Source organism: Muntiacus reevesi, chromosome 6 (genome assembly GCF_963930625.1).
Source record: "Muntiacus reevesi chromosome 6, mMunRee1.1, whole genome shotgun sequence".
NCBI classification, from domain to species: Eukaryota; Metazoa; Chordata; class Mammalia; order Artiodactyla; family Cervidae; genus Muntiacus; species Muntiacus reevesi.
Window position 1 is genome coordinate 97,401,138 of NC_089254.1, and position 17,369 is coordinate 97,418,506.

The 17,369-nt window shown below is 35.4% G+C and overlaps 1 protein-coding gene across 2 annotated transcripts in view; it reads left to right on the plus strand.

Moving 5' to 3' along the window:
- UBN2 (ubinuclein 2) overlaps window positions 1-17,369 on the plus strand; it is a 79,084-nt gene that overhangs the window by 35,879 nt on the left and 25,836 nt on the right. Inside the window, exons 4-12 of one of the 2 annotated variants that reach the window (XM_065939146.1) lie at window positions 417-554; window positions 1,361-1,464; window positions 3,561-4,050; window positions 7,540-7,610; window positions 11,354-11,483; window positions 13,010-13,128; window positions 13,606-13,719; window positions 14,315-14,458; window positions 15,189-15,239. In XM_065939146.1, the coding sequence (XP_065795218.1) occupies window positions 417-554; window positions 1,361-1,464; window positions 3,561-4,050; window positions 7,540-7,610; window positions 11,354-11,483; window positions 13,010-13,128; window positions 13,606-13,719; window positions 14,315-14,458; window positions 15,189-15,239 (1,361 nt within the window). The remainder of the gene's footprint in view (window positions 1-416; window positions 555-1,360; window positions 1,465-3,560; window positions 4,051-7,539; window positions 7,611-11,353; window positions 11,484-13,009; window positions 13,129-13,605; window positions 13,720-14,314; window positions 14,459-15,188; window positions 15,240-17,369) is intronic. The other variant, XM_065939147.1, reaches the window with a different exon arrangement.

Consider the following 17,369-nt stretch of genomic DNA (forward strand, 5'->3'; position numbering starts at 1 on the left):
AACCTTTAATTTTTACAATCTATTTATGAATAAAATTATGTATTAATACCAATATTGGTAAGAAGTGAAGTTCATTTGTCGTCTGGCCATTTAGTCTTTTGTTTTAACTTGTTTCAGTATCTCATCAGAATCATTTGTCATTAAGAATATCAGTGATTGTTAAGTTTTTCTCAGCAGATGATATATTTAGAATTAGCTTCGGTGTTTGAGAAGTTTCTTTTTTTAATAAATACTGAATGATCAGAGCTCATTTCTGTTCCAGATACTAACTTTTTCTAAATTTATTCACAGACATCTTCATTGCAGTTAGTTTTGTAGTTAAGATGTAAGGAAGATGCTGACGGGATTGAATTTCTTTGACGCATTTATAGAATTAAAGATAGTAAGATATATCTGAAAAATTTTTTTCAATCTAGTATGACGAATTAGTTCCTGCTTCTCTAACAACAAAATATGGAGGCTTTTATATCAACACTGGCACTCTCCAGTTTCGCCAAGCTTCAGATACTGAAGAAGACGATACCACAGACAACCAAAAGCACAAGCCAGCCAAAGTGAGTTTACCCAGCACCGCAACGGCAGTGGGAGCGCTCAGTTAAAAGGACGTGGTGTTTGGGTTTTGCTTGTGCTTTACGGCTGTGAATAGACGGAAAAGTAGAATGCTAATCATTGTTTAATGAATCTATAGTTAACTACATGCTTTAAAGTAAAATCATAAAAATACGGGAAGGTGTGTTTTTATATCATAGTAGAATTATGTTTTCTGTTAAAACTTCTCTCTCCGTATCTAGCCTCATAGTCTGCTATTTCTGGATAAGGTTGTAGTTCTAGGATAGCTTAAGACTTTTTTTTTTTTTCATTTATTTTTATTAGTTGGAGGTTAATTACTTTACAAATTGTAGTGGTTTTTGCCATACATTGACATGAATCAGCCATGGATTTACATGTGTTCCCCATCTTGATCCCCCCTTCCACCTCCCTAGCTTAAGACTTGATATGGAAATGACTGGTAATAATAGCAGTTACTTTTTCTAAGATGTAAAGCACATTTTATAGAATGTATATATTGTATTTGAGAAATGAATAAAATGTCTTTAGGTGTTTCCTGAAATGTGAGCCAAAGACATATTTGCACCAGAATTATCAAAATGTTTGTTAAAAATGAAGATTAAAAGGCTCTCCCCCAGATAACTGAGCCAAAACCAAGGTTTGGGAGTTCTCATGGACCCAGAGAATTTGCATTTTAACAAGCAGTTCTAATGCACCCTGAAATTTGAGTAAAACCATTTTCCCTGGATTGGTATCATCAAAGAGTAGAGCAGTAACACTTAGGTAAGTGATATATTTTATCATTTTATAGATTCCCAAAATAAAAGAAGATGATATTGAGGTGAAGAAGAGGAAGCGGAAAGAGGAAGGGGAAAAGGAGAAGAAGCCAAGGAAAAAATTACCCAAACAACTGGGGTAAGTGAAATTAGATATAATGAGGGAACTAGTATTGTAGCATGATAAGCACTCCTTTTTAGAAAGATATATTTAGCATTAATTAGTTCAACTTAGCTGGATCTAATTTAATACAATATTTATAAATGTCAGTGACCCATTAACTTACATTTTAATAATATTTATTATTAAGTAGAAGTCATCTTAGAGACTTTAGGTGTTTTAAATCAGATTTACGTATTTGTTCATTAAGTATTTTGCTCATTACAACATTTTATCAACAAGAATCAGTTTGAAAAATGGAACACGTTTTCTTAATTTTTTGAACTAAAACAAAGCTTAGATACCCGGGGTCTGAGAATTGGCATTAATCCTTGTGTAAATGATTGATGGTTGTTTTAATATTTTTTAAAAGTCATTGGTTTTACTTAGCTATTCTTAATGCTTGTCACTTTAGGTAATGATATTGCCTCTAAAAAGCCAAGTAGAATTTCTCAAAAGCTTATTAAGTCATAAGAGGGAATTCCTTGGCAGTCCAGTGGTTAGGACTTGGTGCTTTCACTGCCAGGATCCAGGTGCAATCCCTGGTTAGAAACTAAGATCCTATACGTCGAGAGGCACAGCCACCAAACAAAAAGGAGATCAAGAGAGAGAAATGGAATAAAAAGTCATAAGAATAAAATGAACCTTGCAATCATGAAACTGCCAGTTGTCCCTACTTCTCTATGGCTTTTTTAGATAGAGCCCAGGGACAGAAACTTGTGAGAGGCTGGATTTTTCTCCCCTCCGTAGCAGAGGAAGAGATACATCTGAATTTGGGACTCTCAAAATCTCAAGAGTTGATGTAAGGAGGTACTTAGCTCCTCCTATACATGAGATTAGGGACTTCCCTGGTGGCTCAGATGGTAAAGCGTCTGCCTACAATGCGGGAGACACAGGTTCGATCCCTGGGTTGGGAAGATCCTCTGGAGAAGGAAATGGCAACCTACTCCAGTACTCTTGCCTGGAAAATCCCATGGATGGAGGAGCGTGGTAGGCTACAGTCTGTGGGGTCACAAAGAGTTGGACACAACTGAGCGACCTCGGTTTCGCTTTCACTTTTGATACACGAGATTGAGCTTCCTAGGTGGTGCAGTGGTAAAGAATCCGCCTGCCAATGCAGGAGACGCAGGTTCAGTCCAGAGTCGGACACGACTGAGCAACAAACATAATTCCTGCATACCAGACACTGTCTGGGTTTTGGATATATAAGTGTGAAATGAAACAGTGGCCTCCCTTCAAAGCACTAATCATCATTTTTAGTTTCTGTAGTGCACATAGAAGCATATAAGCCAAGGAATTTAGAAAAGATTTCTTAGAGAAAGGGATAGCTAAACCGAGACCACCCTTTCCTTATAATCCCCACAGAGAGAAAGTTGTCACTGAAAATTACATGTATCTATCCCACACCCTCAGAGAGAAGAAATGCAAAGTGAAAAGGGATCAGAAGGTAGTAGACAGAATGAGGTCTGGATAAATGACGTGGTGATGAAGGAAGGCTCACAGACTGACTCAGGGGATTTTGCATTCCTTTGGTAGTTTGTAGCACGAACCACCTGGGGTTTGAAGGTGTACTATGTAGGCTTCTCTGGTTGTTTTTAAAGTCAACTCTGTTTTCAGCAAAAGTGCAGTTCTTTACTTCATTAATTCTTCTATTAATACTTCATTAATTCTTTATAGATGTGGCAAAGAAAGAACATTCCAAAAGGTGTAGGAATTTAAGTTCATATACTTTTCGTTTTTTCTTTTTTTGACTGTGACTTGCAGGATCTTAATTCTCTGACCAGGAATCAAACCTGCACCCTTGGCAGTGAAAGTGCAGAGTCCTTACCACTGGACCACAGGGAGTTTCCTAACTTTGTATACTTAATAAACCAGAACTCTAATAGTGTTGTTTATTTCTGTTGACTTTATCCCTTTCATTTTATTCACTCTAATGGCCATTTACCCATCTGCCTTTCATAAATGACAGTCCAGATGGTGAAGATGATGTTATTTTAACTCTATGCCTCCTTATTTCCATGGGGTTTTAACCACTAAAATCATAAAGACCTAACTGATCACTTTTTTCTTCACAGAGTTATGGCTCTAAATTCACACAAATCTGAAAAAAAGAAGAAACGTTATAAAGATTCTCTTTCTCTAGCTGCCATGATAAGAAAATTTCAAAAAGAGAAGGATGCATTAAAGAAGGAATCTAACCCTAAAACCCCAGTGAACTTCTCAACCTCCTCTCTGAATAACCCCCCCTCTGCTGCTGTAGCATTGGGAAATGATGTCTCGGACCTGAATCTGAACAGTGCTGATCCGGACCTCCCCATCTTTGTTAGCACAAACGAACATGAACTATTTCAGGAAGCTGAAAATGCCCTAGAGATGCTAGATGATTTCGACTTTGACAGATTACTGGATGCTGCTTCTAATGGTAGCCCCCTCTCAGAGTCAGGGGGAGAGAATGGAAACACCACCCAGCCAACCTATGCCTCTCAAGTTATGCCCAAGGTGGTACCTACACTCCCAGAGGGTCTGCCTGTCCTCCTTGAAAAACGTATCGAAGACCTCCGTGTAGTAAGTGTGATAATTCTCTTGTTTTCTGTTTGCTGCATAAACATAGCAATAAATACTTATTTTCAAGCAAAAATAATAACCTATAATCCTAACATACTTTTAAGTAACTTTATTTTCTGTATTTCCTTTTAAGCATTGAATCTGTGCATAGTCTTTTTCTTTTAAGTTTAGTTATAACATGGGAATGGCAGCCCACTCCAGTATTCTTGCCTGGAAAATTCCGTAGACAGAGGTGGGCTACAGCCCAGGGCATTGCAAAGAGTTGGATGTGATTGCGTGACTGAACACAGATGCGCACACAGCATGGATACAGTTCATTGTTTTATTACCTCACTTCATCTTATATTTTTCTGTATAATTTTCATAAGTACAATTTTTATTGGCTTACATAGCCTGGTAAAGAAAATACAGGGAAGGTAGGAACAAATAAGTGTATACTACTTTGGCATGTTTGTCTAAACCCATGCCATGTTTTTAGCCCTCTTTTTTATTTTATTTTTCCCTGATTACAGAAGTTATATATTCAATATAAGTTGTATTTTTCACTTAGGGAGGGAAACATGCCCGATAATCAGACATTTTCCACCCCCAGTATGGAACAACCATTATTAAACTATTTTTCTGGATTTTATTTCATGCATTTGCAAATATGTTGTTATTAAAAATAATTATTGTAATTATTAAAAATTATTAAATAATAAAAAATAATTGTTAACAAGTATATTTTATAACTTGTCTCTTCTAGGGTTATAGTAGCCATTTAAATCACATTTTAAATTTATTAATCATCTCCATGTTGTATTTATTTCTCTTAACTCTTTCTAAATTTTAAGTATCTGATTAGGGGAGCAGGAGATCTATCTAATTTTTCCAACAGGTGACTCATGGATTCTAATTATCAATTTTATTCTTTTTCTATTTTTTGTTCTTTAGCATTTCTTCTGAGGTCACCGCTTATTAAATTCTCTAAATAAAATTTTTACTTATTTTAAGGTAATTTGTTAGTTGAGGACTTAAAAGAAGTGTGTTCAAGTATCTCATTGCCAGTGTTTCTGAGGTTATGACTTGTATTGCCATGATTTTTGCTTTATGTCTATGCTGTGTTGTTTGTTGGCCCATGCAGTTCTTGCTGGCTCAATCTCTGTTGTGATGTGTATCACTTGAAGATGGCCCTGTCTGTGCTATTAATGTTTCTTATCTCAAATTCATTATTGTCTGATTTTACTGTGGGTTCCTTTCTCTTTATTTTTGCATGGAATAGCTTTTCTCATCATTTCAAAATTCTCCTTAAGATTTTCTCTTACCTACAGCTGTTATAATGATAATGATATAATCTTTATTCTGTCATTTTCTTTTATATTTTGTTTTATTCTTTCCCCTCCTTTGCTTTTCACTCTTGCTATTTTCTGTGCTTATCAAATATGCAGTCATCTTATTAATCATATAGATTTTTTATTTGATCTTCTTAACCCTTGTATGAAGTAAAGGTATTGTTTCCTTTTTGTGGCTAACAAACTTAAGTGGAGGTAGATGAAGTAGCTTGGTCAGGCCCTACAACTAGTAAGTGGTGGAGCCTGAATTTAAACACAAGGGTTCACCTGACTCCAAGGTACGTGCTTTTTGCTGTCCCATATTGCCCCTAAAATCTTTAGTTTCTTTGATGGTTTAAATATAAAAGTGCTAGGGATATAATCCAGGGTTTTCAACATGTAATTAATAATAATAGCTATTATTTGTTTAGCAAATAACTATACTGTGTACTGAGTGTAGTGCTCTCAGGACCCCAGTTACTGCTGAGGAGACAGTGTCCTGGTGGAAGTGGCTGAGCCGTAATACACAGTCAGAATTGAAAGGGAGGACCATCGCGCTGTATATAACTTGCGCTCTGTCCACTGTGTTGTCTGCCTTTCTTTCCCACTTAGTACACAAAACTGATGAGCAGTGAGTGTGTTTCAGTTTTGTCAGGTGCTGTCATATCCATATACTAAAACTCTTTCTGTAGTTGCCATGGCAGGACTTCCTAACTTCTTAGGAAATTATCAGCAAGAAGATTCATTTCACTTGCTAGTATCTGTAAATTCTCCATATTTTTGTCTTTCAAATAGGAGATGGTGTTTTTTCCTCAGGAAGCAAGTTTCATAACTGCTTGCAGTGCTCACCTCTGTCTGATAAGGACTTTCTTCTTGTAGCTCTTTTCTCACTTTGTAACATTCTTCCAGTGTTCAGCCTCTTGATGTCTTTTTTTCTTGAAGTTTAGTTTTTGTTCTGGCTTTCTTCCTATATTTCTTCTCCATACACATACCCAGTCTTCATCATTTCTAAGAAACGCTGAGGCATATCCCCAAAATTGTCCTCATCTATTTATAGCATGTGAGGTTGTCAAACAGTATAAAATTATCAACAGAGTTGACAGAGTCAGCATATTTCTTACTCAGATTATTGAATCAGGATGTTTTGTATCTCGGGTGTCTTAAGATGAACCGTGTCTTTTGTGATTTCCCCAGTAAATTTTACTTACGTTAGTGTATTGGTTTGTATACTCTTTGTTTCTGGTAAACTGGTTAAGGTGACACAGCGATGAAAATATCATTCTTACCCTCATTGAATTGATTTTTGCTCATCCCTGGATAATGACCACGGCCAGTTTTTTCATTGTTAGTTATTAAGTGGAACCCAGACTGGCTGCGGGGCTTCCCTTGTAGTTCAGCTGGTAAAGAATCTGCCTGCAATGGGGGAGATCTTGGTTCAATCCCTGGGTCAGGAAGATGCCCTGGAGAAGGGAAAGGCTACCCACTCCAGTATTCTGGCCTGGAGAGTTCCATGAACTGTATAATCCATGGGGTTGCAAAGAGACGGACATGACTGAGCGACTTTCACTTCACAGACTGGCTGGAGAAGCTCAGTATCTTTGTACAGAGTCACAGTGTTATACAGTTGAAGTCAGAAAGCTTCTGGTCTGAGTCCTGGATCCACCATTCACTACCAGTGTGATTTGGGGGTATATCACGTTTAGGTTTAGGTTCCTTGTTTCTAAAATGGGGGCTATAATGCCTATGTCACTGGGTGTTATGAAGATTAAACATGGTAATGTGTACAGTATATAGAATATCAGACGTGTTGTTAGACAATATTGTCTAGTAAAAAATGAGACAGCAGCTTTCTGTCATCTTGGAGACAACAGCGAGAATTAATAAAACTAACAGATACTCAAAATACACAAGATACCCATAGCACTAAAAAATCTTATATGTATAACTTATTGAATTTGGGAAAATTCAGAAAAATGAAATACAGACATAATAGGAAAGAATGTTATGTATGCTAAATTTTGTCTCAGTACCCTTTAATTGCCTGTCATGCCAGGTAATAGCTGGGATGTAAAGTGAAACTAATCCTAGCCCCGCCCTCAAGGAACTTATTCTAAAGTAAGTAGATAGGGAAACAGATATGTTTATTGAGGGTTTTATTGACAATCTTGTGTTTCTGTAGGCTGCCAAACTTTTTGATGAAGAAGGAAGGAAAAAATTCTTTACCCAGGATATGAATAATATTCTTCTGGAGTAAGTAATTTTCTTCTTTGATTAAAACACCGTAAGAATTCTTTAAGGAATGTTGTAGACCTCTGAGGCGCAGACGCGGCTTGGTTGGTTACTCTCGGACCTTGGCTCTTTCCTTTTGGCCTCACAACGTGTGTGATTAAGTTTCTCAGCAAAACTGTGTGTCTTTGTACAGTGGTTCTCCATGACCCCTTAAGATAATCAAAGCTTCCAGTGGGAAAACCACCAGAGCAGGTGACCACTGTATGGGGATGAATGTTATCCTGCGTTTAAATGCAGTGTTTGTCATGTTATGTGAAGATATCTTTTTGAGACATCTCTGATTGTTTACATTAAAATTCACACAGACATTTTATATCCAAATGGAAAGTATGATTTAATGAAGAATCATTGTTATGGGATAGGATGGAGGCAGTGTAGAGAAGACAGGTGTTCAATTGGAAAGGAAAGGGTAAAAGCTGGTTATGATACAAACAGTATTTAAATCAGTGATAATCTTCACCCTTAGCTAGAATTTGATGTTAATGAAATTGCAGGTTCTAAGATTGTGGTCAAATAAGCTGTATTTATAAACCTATTGACTTATAAATTTTGACTGTGGTTCCAGAAATTGAGTATATAATTGACTACAGGCAGGAATGGGCAAAAGAGAAGTGGTCCTGGGGAAAGCAGTAAATTCCTTTCTGATGAAAATAATGTATACCTACTTTTGGTGGTTTAGTAGCATCATATATACAGAAACGAGGCAACGTTTCTAATACTATAATTCCTGTCTTTTAAATATATAATGGAGTTAGTTTCTCATGAGATATAAAGGATGAGTTGGTTTTCTGGTTTTGATAACTATTTTAATTAATGCATTCTCTCTTTTTCCTGAAGTACTTAAAAAAATATTTTGGTCCCATGGACTAGCATGGAGACAGAGGAATTTCTTGTTCCTGTTATTTATTATAGCCAGGGGTTTTCAGGTTTATTCAGTTTGCTTGCAAATCCTTCCTGTCAGTGTCACGTCCTTTTACCTAGCTTTCTTCTAAACCTTAGGTTCAATAACCAGTGTAACCATTACTTATCAGAGCTGCCCTGGATTCCAGGATCAGGGATCTGACTAGCTCTTTTTCTTTTTACCTAATAGCCCAAGTTTACTATATTAGATCTTTTTCCTGTGACTAAGACAGTCATTTTTTATTATACTCTTCTGTAAGGGGACAACTCTTTTTCTCTCTTTGATAATCAAAAGATCATACTTGGGACATAACATCTGAAGTAAGCAGAATACCAGTTACCAGTATTCTGTTAACAGGCTTCTCTGTTAATTCCTGCCATGTCCGTCTTAAATCCTCTAGTCTTTTTTTGAGCCCATCTATTTTTTTATTTCACAGAGAGTGTTCCTGTAATTCTACAAGCCTTAGTGTTCAGGCTTTGAATTTTTTTCCTTTTAGTAACTTTCTTATGCTCTCTTGTCTTCTTACACGTTCCTGAACAAACATCCCTTATTTCTCTGTACTGAGTTGATTGTCTCAGGGCATATGATACACGATTATTTGGAGTAGTAATTCCATGAATTTTTTTAGGTAAATTTTAGTCATCCCCATATACTAAAAGATTGGAATTCTTAGAAAAAATATTAAAGTATATATGTGAGGGATGTGTACTTAAACTGCTCTCAGATACGAATTTGTATCTATTTGGGATAGACCAATACAGTCAGTAACCTCTAGGGTTAATCCTTTTCTCTAATTTTTACCTAATAGAGGCTTGGGAGCAGAGTCAGTGCTTCCAGTTTCTGAGTTACCCCCTCTTTGGAAACCACTAATTTTCATAAGTAGGTCATTGATTTAATCTGTTCTTACTTGGAATCTCTTACTACTTGGAGTTTCTATTTTATTTTCAGCTTTAACTAACCTTTTATAATGGGACAAGCCTAAAATGCCTCCTACTCAGAGTCTAGACTTTTAATAAGTTCTAACCGCATTATTTAACCAAATGTTTATACACAGAACTCATGACCATAGTGATTATCTTCCGTATGAACCTCTGCATTTGACCCTCTGGCTCTACTAGGTCTTAAACTTCTGTTCATTTATTTCTTTATTGTGTTGGCTTCTCTAATACTGAAAATTTTATACTGTCAATTCTAAGGCATATAGTTAGTTTTCCACATTTCATTGTTTCTGAAATTGCAGTGTATATTATAAGTGTTAGATACATTTGATCTGGCAGGGTTTCTGGTTTCTTTTTTTCCCCAAAAGCTGTTAATTGAATCTTAGGATGCACCTACATTTGTGAAAGTATTTAAGTCTGTCAGCACCTTCTCCTATAGAAGAACATGATGATGGGCGTAATTTGCTACCAAGGGGCCCAGTTTGGCCTCACCTTTCTACAGTAGCAGCTGCCAGATATAATGTCTTCCATCTTAAAGAAACCTCAGCTGTTTATTATAGACTTGTCCTGCTAAGAATGTGGTGGCTGTTACAAACTCTTTTTTTTTTTTTTTTAAAGCAGCTATTTGGCTAAATACCCTTTAGGAACTGGAGAATTAGAGTATATTGAATAAACAAATAAATATCTAGTTTGTGCAGTGGAGGCACAATAAGGCCAATAAAAGATAGATAAAACTATGTGTGTAGCCTCTTCTGAATCTGTAATTTTTTCAAACACGTTTAAGGAAAATTTACTCTGAGAACTTACAGAAAAAACTCTAGTATAACTAACGGTTGCAGGGTGGTGAGGGGAATTATGAAATCTCTTTGAGGAAATGAGTTTTTGGTTAATAGTGGAGTTCCTGTGCTTTACGCAAAAATGGAGACTTTACCCCTATCATTAGGAAGTTATTTGGTTATAGCTGATTCACGTGGTGGTGGTGTACAGCAGAAACCAACATAACATAAAGTAATTATCCTCCAATTAAAAATAAAAGACCAAAAAAAAAAAATTATTTGCACCGGAAGGGGAGTAAATTAGTAGTTAAGGACTTTTTTTCTGGCCATATTGTGTGGCTTGTGGGATGTTAGGGCCCCGACCAGGGGTCAGACTTTTGCCCCCTGCAGTGGAAGCATGGAGTTCTAACCACTGGACTACCAGGGAATTTCCAGGAATTTAGGGATTAACAGATACACACTGCTGTATGGTAAAGAATATGCTTGCAGTGCAGAAGACCTGGGTTCAGTCACTGGGTTGGGATGATATCCTGGAGAAAGGAATGGCTACCTACTCAGTATTCTTGCCTGGAGAATTCCATGCCTTGCTGGCTGCAGGCCCAAGGAGAATTCTTTGCCTGGCAGGTTACAGTCCATGGCGTTGCAAAGAGTCGGACACAACTGAGTGACTAACATGATGGTGATATGTAAAATAGATAAAGATACTGTATAGCACAGGGGACTATATTAAATATCTCATAATAACCTATAGTGGAAAAGAATCTGAAAAAGCATATATATAAAACTAAATCACTTTTCTGTATAACTGAAACTAACACAATATTGTAAACTGGCTATACTTCAATTTAAAAAAAGCAAATTATTTGCCATCTTGTTTAGGGTTATAAATTCTACTCTTAAACTAGATTCATTGAAATTTTTTTATAGCATTGTTATTTATGTTGGGTTTTTTGTTTTTTTACTCGAACAATGCTGTCTGGGAAATCAGGGAAGTATAAAATGAGAAAAGAATCTGCCTCTGTCTCCTTGCCTGTTTGTTGCTACCTAAAAGAAATTCTCTACTACTTATTTGTTATTGTTTTTGGTCAGCATTGAGTTACAGCTGCAGGAACTAGGCCCTGTCATTCGTAGTGGTGTCTACTCCCACCTTGAAGCTTTCGTGCCATGCAATAAAGAAACACTGGTAAAACGTCTGAAGAAGTTACATCTCAATGTCCAGGTAAGAAGGGGAATAATAATAACTGCATCTGGGGTTTTAGAACCTGTAAAGAGACTGGTTTCTGTTTGCTGCTTTTGCATATAGTCATAGTATATGTTTTGCTTTATAGTCATAGTATATATATTTAATAACGATAGTCATAGTATATATATTTAATAACCACAGAATGTTCTTTTTAAGGCCTGGAATACAACTGCTTTTCAAGTTGATAAGTTTTGATGAGAAGTAATGTTTTCTAATGCTTCCTGGATGAGATAAATTAACTTCATTTCATAGCTGACACAACTGTATCCTCAAGAAATAATCTGACATGTGTCACTCAATTTTTTTATTCCTGAAATGGACCCATACAGACACACTCACACAGACATGAAGACCAATGGAAAGAATCACAGGGTTGCATGTAAACTCAAAGATTATTCATTGTAATCATCAGTGTTTTACTAGGTTCTTTTCCACTACAGCCCCTCTAAGTGTTCCTTACATCAGGAAGTTCTTCCATACATTGGGCCAGATCCAAGTCCTTTCCATCCTTTCCACCCTAATTCTGCTTTTGGCATGGAATTCTGTGTTACAGGTTGTATACTTCCATTAATAAAATGGTTCTTTGAATTGAGAAACTACAGTTCTTGCTCAGTTCAAGCAGGTTAATGAACAAATGAAATTTATTTGAGGTCTCAGATTTCCTGGACTGTGGAATGTTAGCTATGGAAGAAGACATTTATCTAACCCTTGCTTTTCTTCGTGTGGTATAATTATGTACCTTTGTACCCCTAAACAAATTGTGTGGTTTGCATGTTTGTGAGCTTCATATAAATGGAGAAACAGTGTCTGTTTTCTTCTTCAGCTTGCTTATTTACACTCAACATTATGCATTTCAGGTTTATCTGTCTTTACGTGTAGTGGGACTCCATTTTTACTGCTATGTGTACAGTGTTCCATTGTATGAATATATTTCAGTTAATTTATTCATTTAACTGTTGATGGATACTTGACTTTTTCCCAGGCAGATAGTCTCAACTATATAATTCTTAAGATCACATAAAAACCATGATACTGGATTTCACATTTTGAAGAATGGTATTTTATAGCAAACACTGTCCTGTGTGCTGCAATAGTAATTGGTATGCATGAAATAAGTAAAATGCTTGTTAGTAATATTTGTATTTTATTTTTATTAGATTTTGGTCTCTATTTAATCATTGTATTATAGTTAAAGTGTGGATATAATTTACTGCCCAAGCATGGAGTATTTTTAAGAATGTAATTGAACACTATTAATTATGCTAAAGCAACAGGCAAAAACTGGGACTGTTTGGCTGTCTGAGAAGTATGGTTATCCTAATTTTATATCTAGTGTGCATTGTGAAAAGTCAGCATTGTAGAAGAAATGTCTGTATTTGAGTATGCTAACATTTCAGTTGTGTGATCAATATCTAAAACCCAGATTTCATCTTTTGAGGACCTGCTTACAAAATAGGCTATGTAAATATGCTTGAAAAAACTTTTAGTTTTTTTTCCCTCAGGATGATCGTTTAAGAGAACCTCTGCAAAAGCTGAAACTGGCTGTCAGCAATGTCATGCCTGAACAGCTATTTAAATACCAGGAGGACTGCCAGGCTCGTAATCAGGCTAAGTGTGCCAAGTATGTACCTCTTCTATTTGGACTGGCTTTTGCACTTGAGAAATACCTGTAGCTGTTAGGGATTGGTCTTAAGTAGAAATCCACCTAAACCACTAGAGTGGCATAATTGAATATTTTCTAAATGGTAAGGCACTTCCCACTCAGGTGCTTTGGGGTAAAAGGCAAAAAGGTCTTTTGATGTTGTGTTGTGCATGAGTGTGATCAAAGCTAGAGCTGACCCTGATAAGATATTTCACATGTTGACCTACTTGACTGGTTGCAGTTGGATACAAAAGATAAGTGTTCATGCCTTTATATTAGAATTTGAAGACCTTATTTACCAAAGTGCTATATAAGGCACTTCAAATTCAGAGTATTATGTGGAAAGTTAAATTCCTTATTTACCCTGTCTTTGAAGCAATTCAACAAGTATCCAAGGAGCATATTATAGCAATGTTGGGTTAAAACTTTGCTGCATAAAATGTTTTCCATTTTTAGGTTTCAAACAGATGAAGAACGAGAAAAAAATGGGTCCGAGGAAGATGACGAGGAGAAACCGGGGAAACGTGTCATAGGACCAAGGAAGAAATTCCACTGGGATGACACCATTAGGTAAGGTTTAACGAAAACCTTCACTTTCAACCAGATAGATAATGCAGAAGTACAGTTTCTACGGTTTCTCATTAAAAAAGAATCTAGAGTAAATGGAAAACTCGATTAGAAGCAACCAAAAGTTAGTGTGTAGGAAAATTTTATTCAAGAGAAATTGATTTGGTTCTAATATCCATAGAGTTCTATCACTTTTATTTTCACATAGTACTTTTCATAAACTAATCTTATTATTGAGTAAGTCATACTGGTTTCAGAGGTGAAGTACTCAGTACGTTTGTGTAACCAGTCATCTTTCTTACCAGTATTTCTGTACTCTTAGTAGAGGGTTTAGTTGTAGGACTACCCCTTTTAAACTTTGGTGCCTGGATTAAAGGTACCAAAGGGAATTATCTTATACTGGGGATTTGGCTATAGTGCACTGAATGATATATGTTAGAAATTATTTATCTTCATGTCATCTTCTGAATTCTTCAGATAATATTCTTTATTATTGCTGTCAGATTTGTGTGCTTTTAAAAACATCTGTTTCAAGCTTAATTTTCTACAATTTGCAGTCAGATTTATATATAAATATATATATTTTTAATCTGTTTAGAACTTTGTTATGTAACCTTGTTGAGATCAAATTGGGATGCTATGAGTTAGAGCCAAATAAAAGCCAGTCTGCTGAGGATTATCTTAAATCCTTTATGGAGACAGAGGTGAAACCATTGTGGCCTAAGGGCTGGATGCAGGCAAGGTAAGAAATGTGACATCCTAGATTTTATTTTACTCTCTTATTGCTGTTATTAAAGACACATATATACACACATATTACATTCATTTTCCTAAGAACCTAGTGTGTTTGACATTCTGTAAGTCATCTCAGATGATGCCTACTTTGAAAACTTCACTCACTTAAAAGAAAAAAGTCATATGGACATAGAGATAAACATAAAAGTGACTCTCTTTAACTCACCACTTTTTCTTTTTTGCACCTAAATTTCCTAATAGAGAAAAAGGGAGGGGGGAAGAAGGTTATGAACTTTGGGAGGGGAACTTTATATGGGTATCTTGAAGATAAGTAACTGAATACAAGATTTAGACTGCAGAAAAAGAGGCACAACTTTAGTTCTATTGAAAATACAGTCAGTTTAGAGTGGTATCTCAAAAGCTAAGGGTAGCTCAGTTTAAAGAGTTAAGTATAGACTGTTAAAATTAATAGGCCTGGTTGTCTCAACCTGTCATCCTAAAGTGTTCATCTTAAATCAACAGAAATCTTTTAAAAGATTTAAATAAAGAGGTAATATAAAGTTTTGCATAAAATAGGTTATTGAATTTACTGTATGTACCATTGTAAGTCTTTATTTGGTAAATAGCAAGTAGTAGCCTATTGAGTATCAAATGATTAAAATGACAAAGTGATTATCTTGTTATTGTTTGCTATGGAAAAATAACTGTTTTTTTTTTTTTTTTTTCAATTTTCCCAGAATGCTTTTTAAGGAAAGTCGGAGTGTACATAATCATCTTACTTCTGCTCCGTGAGTAAATGCAGACCCCAGATTTCTTCATTTATTTTTATTCACATTATAATATTTAGTAAACAAAATATTCATTAAATCCTAGGTAAAATAGGACTTAAACATACAATCTGTCTTAACACAGCTTTTAAAAAAAAATCATTTTAACTGTTGACTCTCTAGACCTGAGGACATGTTTCTCTATTAATGAACTTCTCAGGCTAGTCTCTAAAAACTTGAATCCATAATGTAACATATTGGTTTGAAATCTGGTGGTGAGAAGCCATTTAAATAGGAAGGCTTCAGTGGTTTCCTTTGTTCCTGGACAGTCTGCCCTCCAGGTCTTTTGTATCCTTTTTCTTTCCCTCTTAATGACCATCTACAAAGGTGATCCTTTAGCCTCCTGCTTTCCACGACAGTTCTGTATATATCCTACCTAGCCTTGCCTTGCAGTGTGTTTTATTCCACAAAATTAATGTACTCTTCATGTCCTTTCTTCTGTCCCAAAGTGGATCTTTTCATTAGTGATGTAATTACTAAAGAATATGAAGTCGCTCACTAGTGTCTGACTCTTTGCGACCCCATGGACTATAGCCTGCCAGGCTCCTCTGTCCATGGGATTTCCCAGGCAAGAATACTGGAGTGGGTTGCCATTTCCTTCTCCAGGGGATCTTCCTGACCCAGGGATTGAACCTGGGTCTCCCGCATTGTAGGCAGATGCTTTACCGTCTGAGCCACCAGGGTTCAAGAATGGTCTCTAGTAAAAAGGCAGGTTTTTTTCTGTGGTTATATTTTTGGGTGAATACTGGTTATCTTGACAAGGATTCTATTTTTCCTTACAACTTAAGTCTCCTTCTCTATAGCTAGAAGTGTAGTGTTAAGGGTTATTAAAATATAAAATTAGCAGGTCACTGAGAAGTTACTGAACAACTTTAGTTCAGAGGTCTGGATAATATCTGGGAAGTGTTACGAAATTCCCCCTCTCCTTATGTATAGTTGCAGTAGATGGAATTTTTTTTTTACAGCTTTTAGGAAGGACCCTTTGTTAGTTTACTATCCAAAATACATTAAAGTTGGTTTTGGTTTTCAGATCTTGCTATTTTTGCTTATTTTGGGTATAAATTTGGAGTAGTTTGGTTTTATAGGTTTACTTTGTTGCAGGTGGTTTACATATCCCAGGGTGGGAGTAAATATATTTTTTTATGCATTTATGTGTATTTGTGTCAATATTTCAGGCCTTTAATTTCCGTATACTCCTAAAAGCCCATTACAATTCAAGTATAGAAATAATTTATTTCTTCAGTTCTAAAGCAAATTTCACATAGATCCTTTCCCTCAGTTTTTTTTTTTTTTTTTTTTTTTTAGTAGCCTCATTATTATGGCTAACTTTTTGTCTTGTTTTGTATCAGAAAGTAGAAATCTGTGTGATAATATAGGCCTGGAAGTCATGACTATTACTGTTGCCTTGATGAAGTTATAGATTGACTGTAAAATTTTATTTAGACATTTGTTAATTTAACTTAGTGAAGTAGAAATATTCAATGTTCAGAAATATCAAGATACTTTTAGCTTTACAACTGTTTAATTATTCAGCAAACATGTAAATACTTTCTTGTGCTAAAGAACCCTTAAGATTTTTTTTAATCTTTTCACTTTTTCACACTGGTTCACAAATGTTCTAAACTTTCATGGTGTTTTTCTGTTGCCCTTTTTCTGTCAGTTTTAAAATTTTTTATTTGAACTATTATGTTAAAAATAGCTTTCTTAAAAAACTTGAGGATTTTTTGTTTTGTTTTTTAAATAGTATGTCATTTATAACCTCTTAGCATGGTTTAATTTGAGCTTGAAGTTCCTTAAAGCTCTTTTCTATAAATAATTATAAATTCCTACCAATTCTTTGAAATAAGTATCCTTTAGGCAGCTTCGTTAGCATGTTTTGAGTTTTAATTTTTATTTTTAGCAATCATATTTAATTAAAAAAATTTTATCATCTACATTTTACTAATGGTTTGACCTTTATTGTAGTTAATTGAAATTAGTAAAAATGTTGCTGTATATTCACATATAAACTGAATACTTACATACAAAATTATGTGTTACAATTTCCTAATGAGTGACTTAACTGCTATTGAGATAACCTCCTTTTTAATC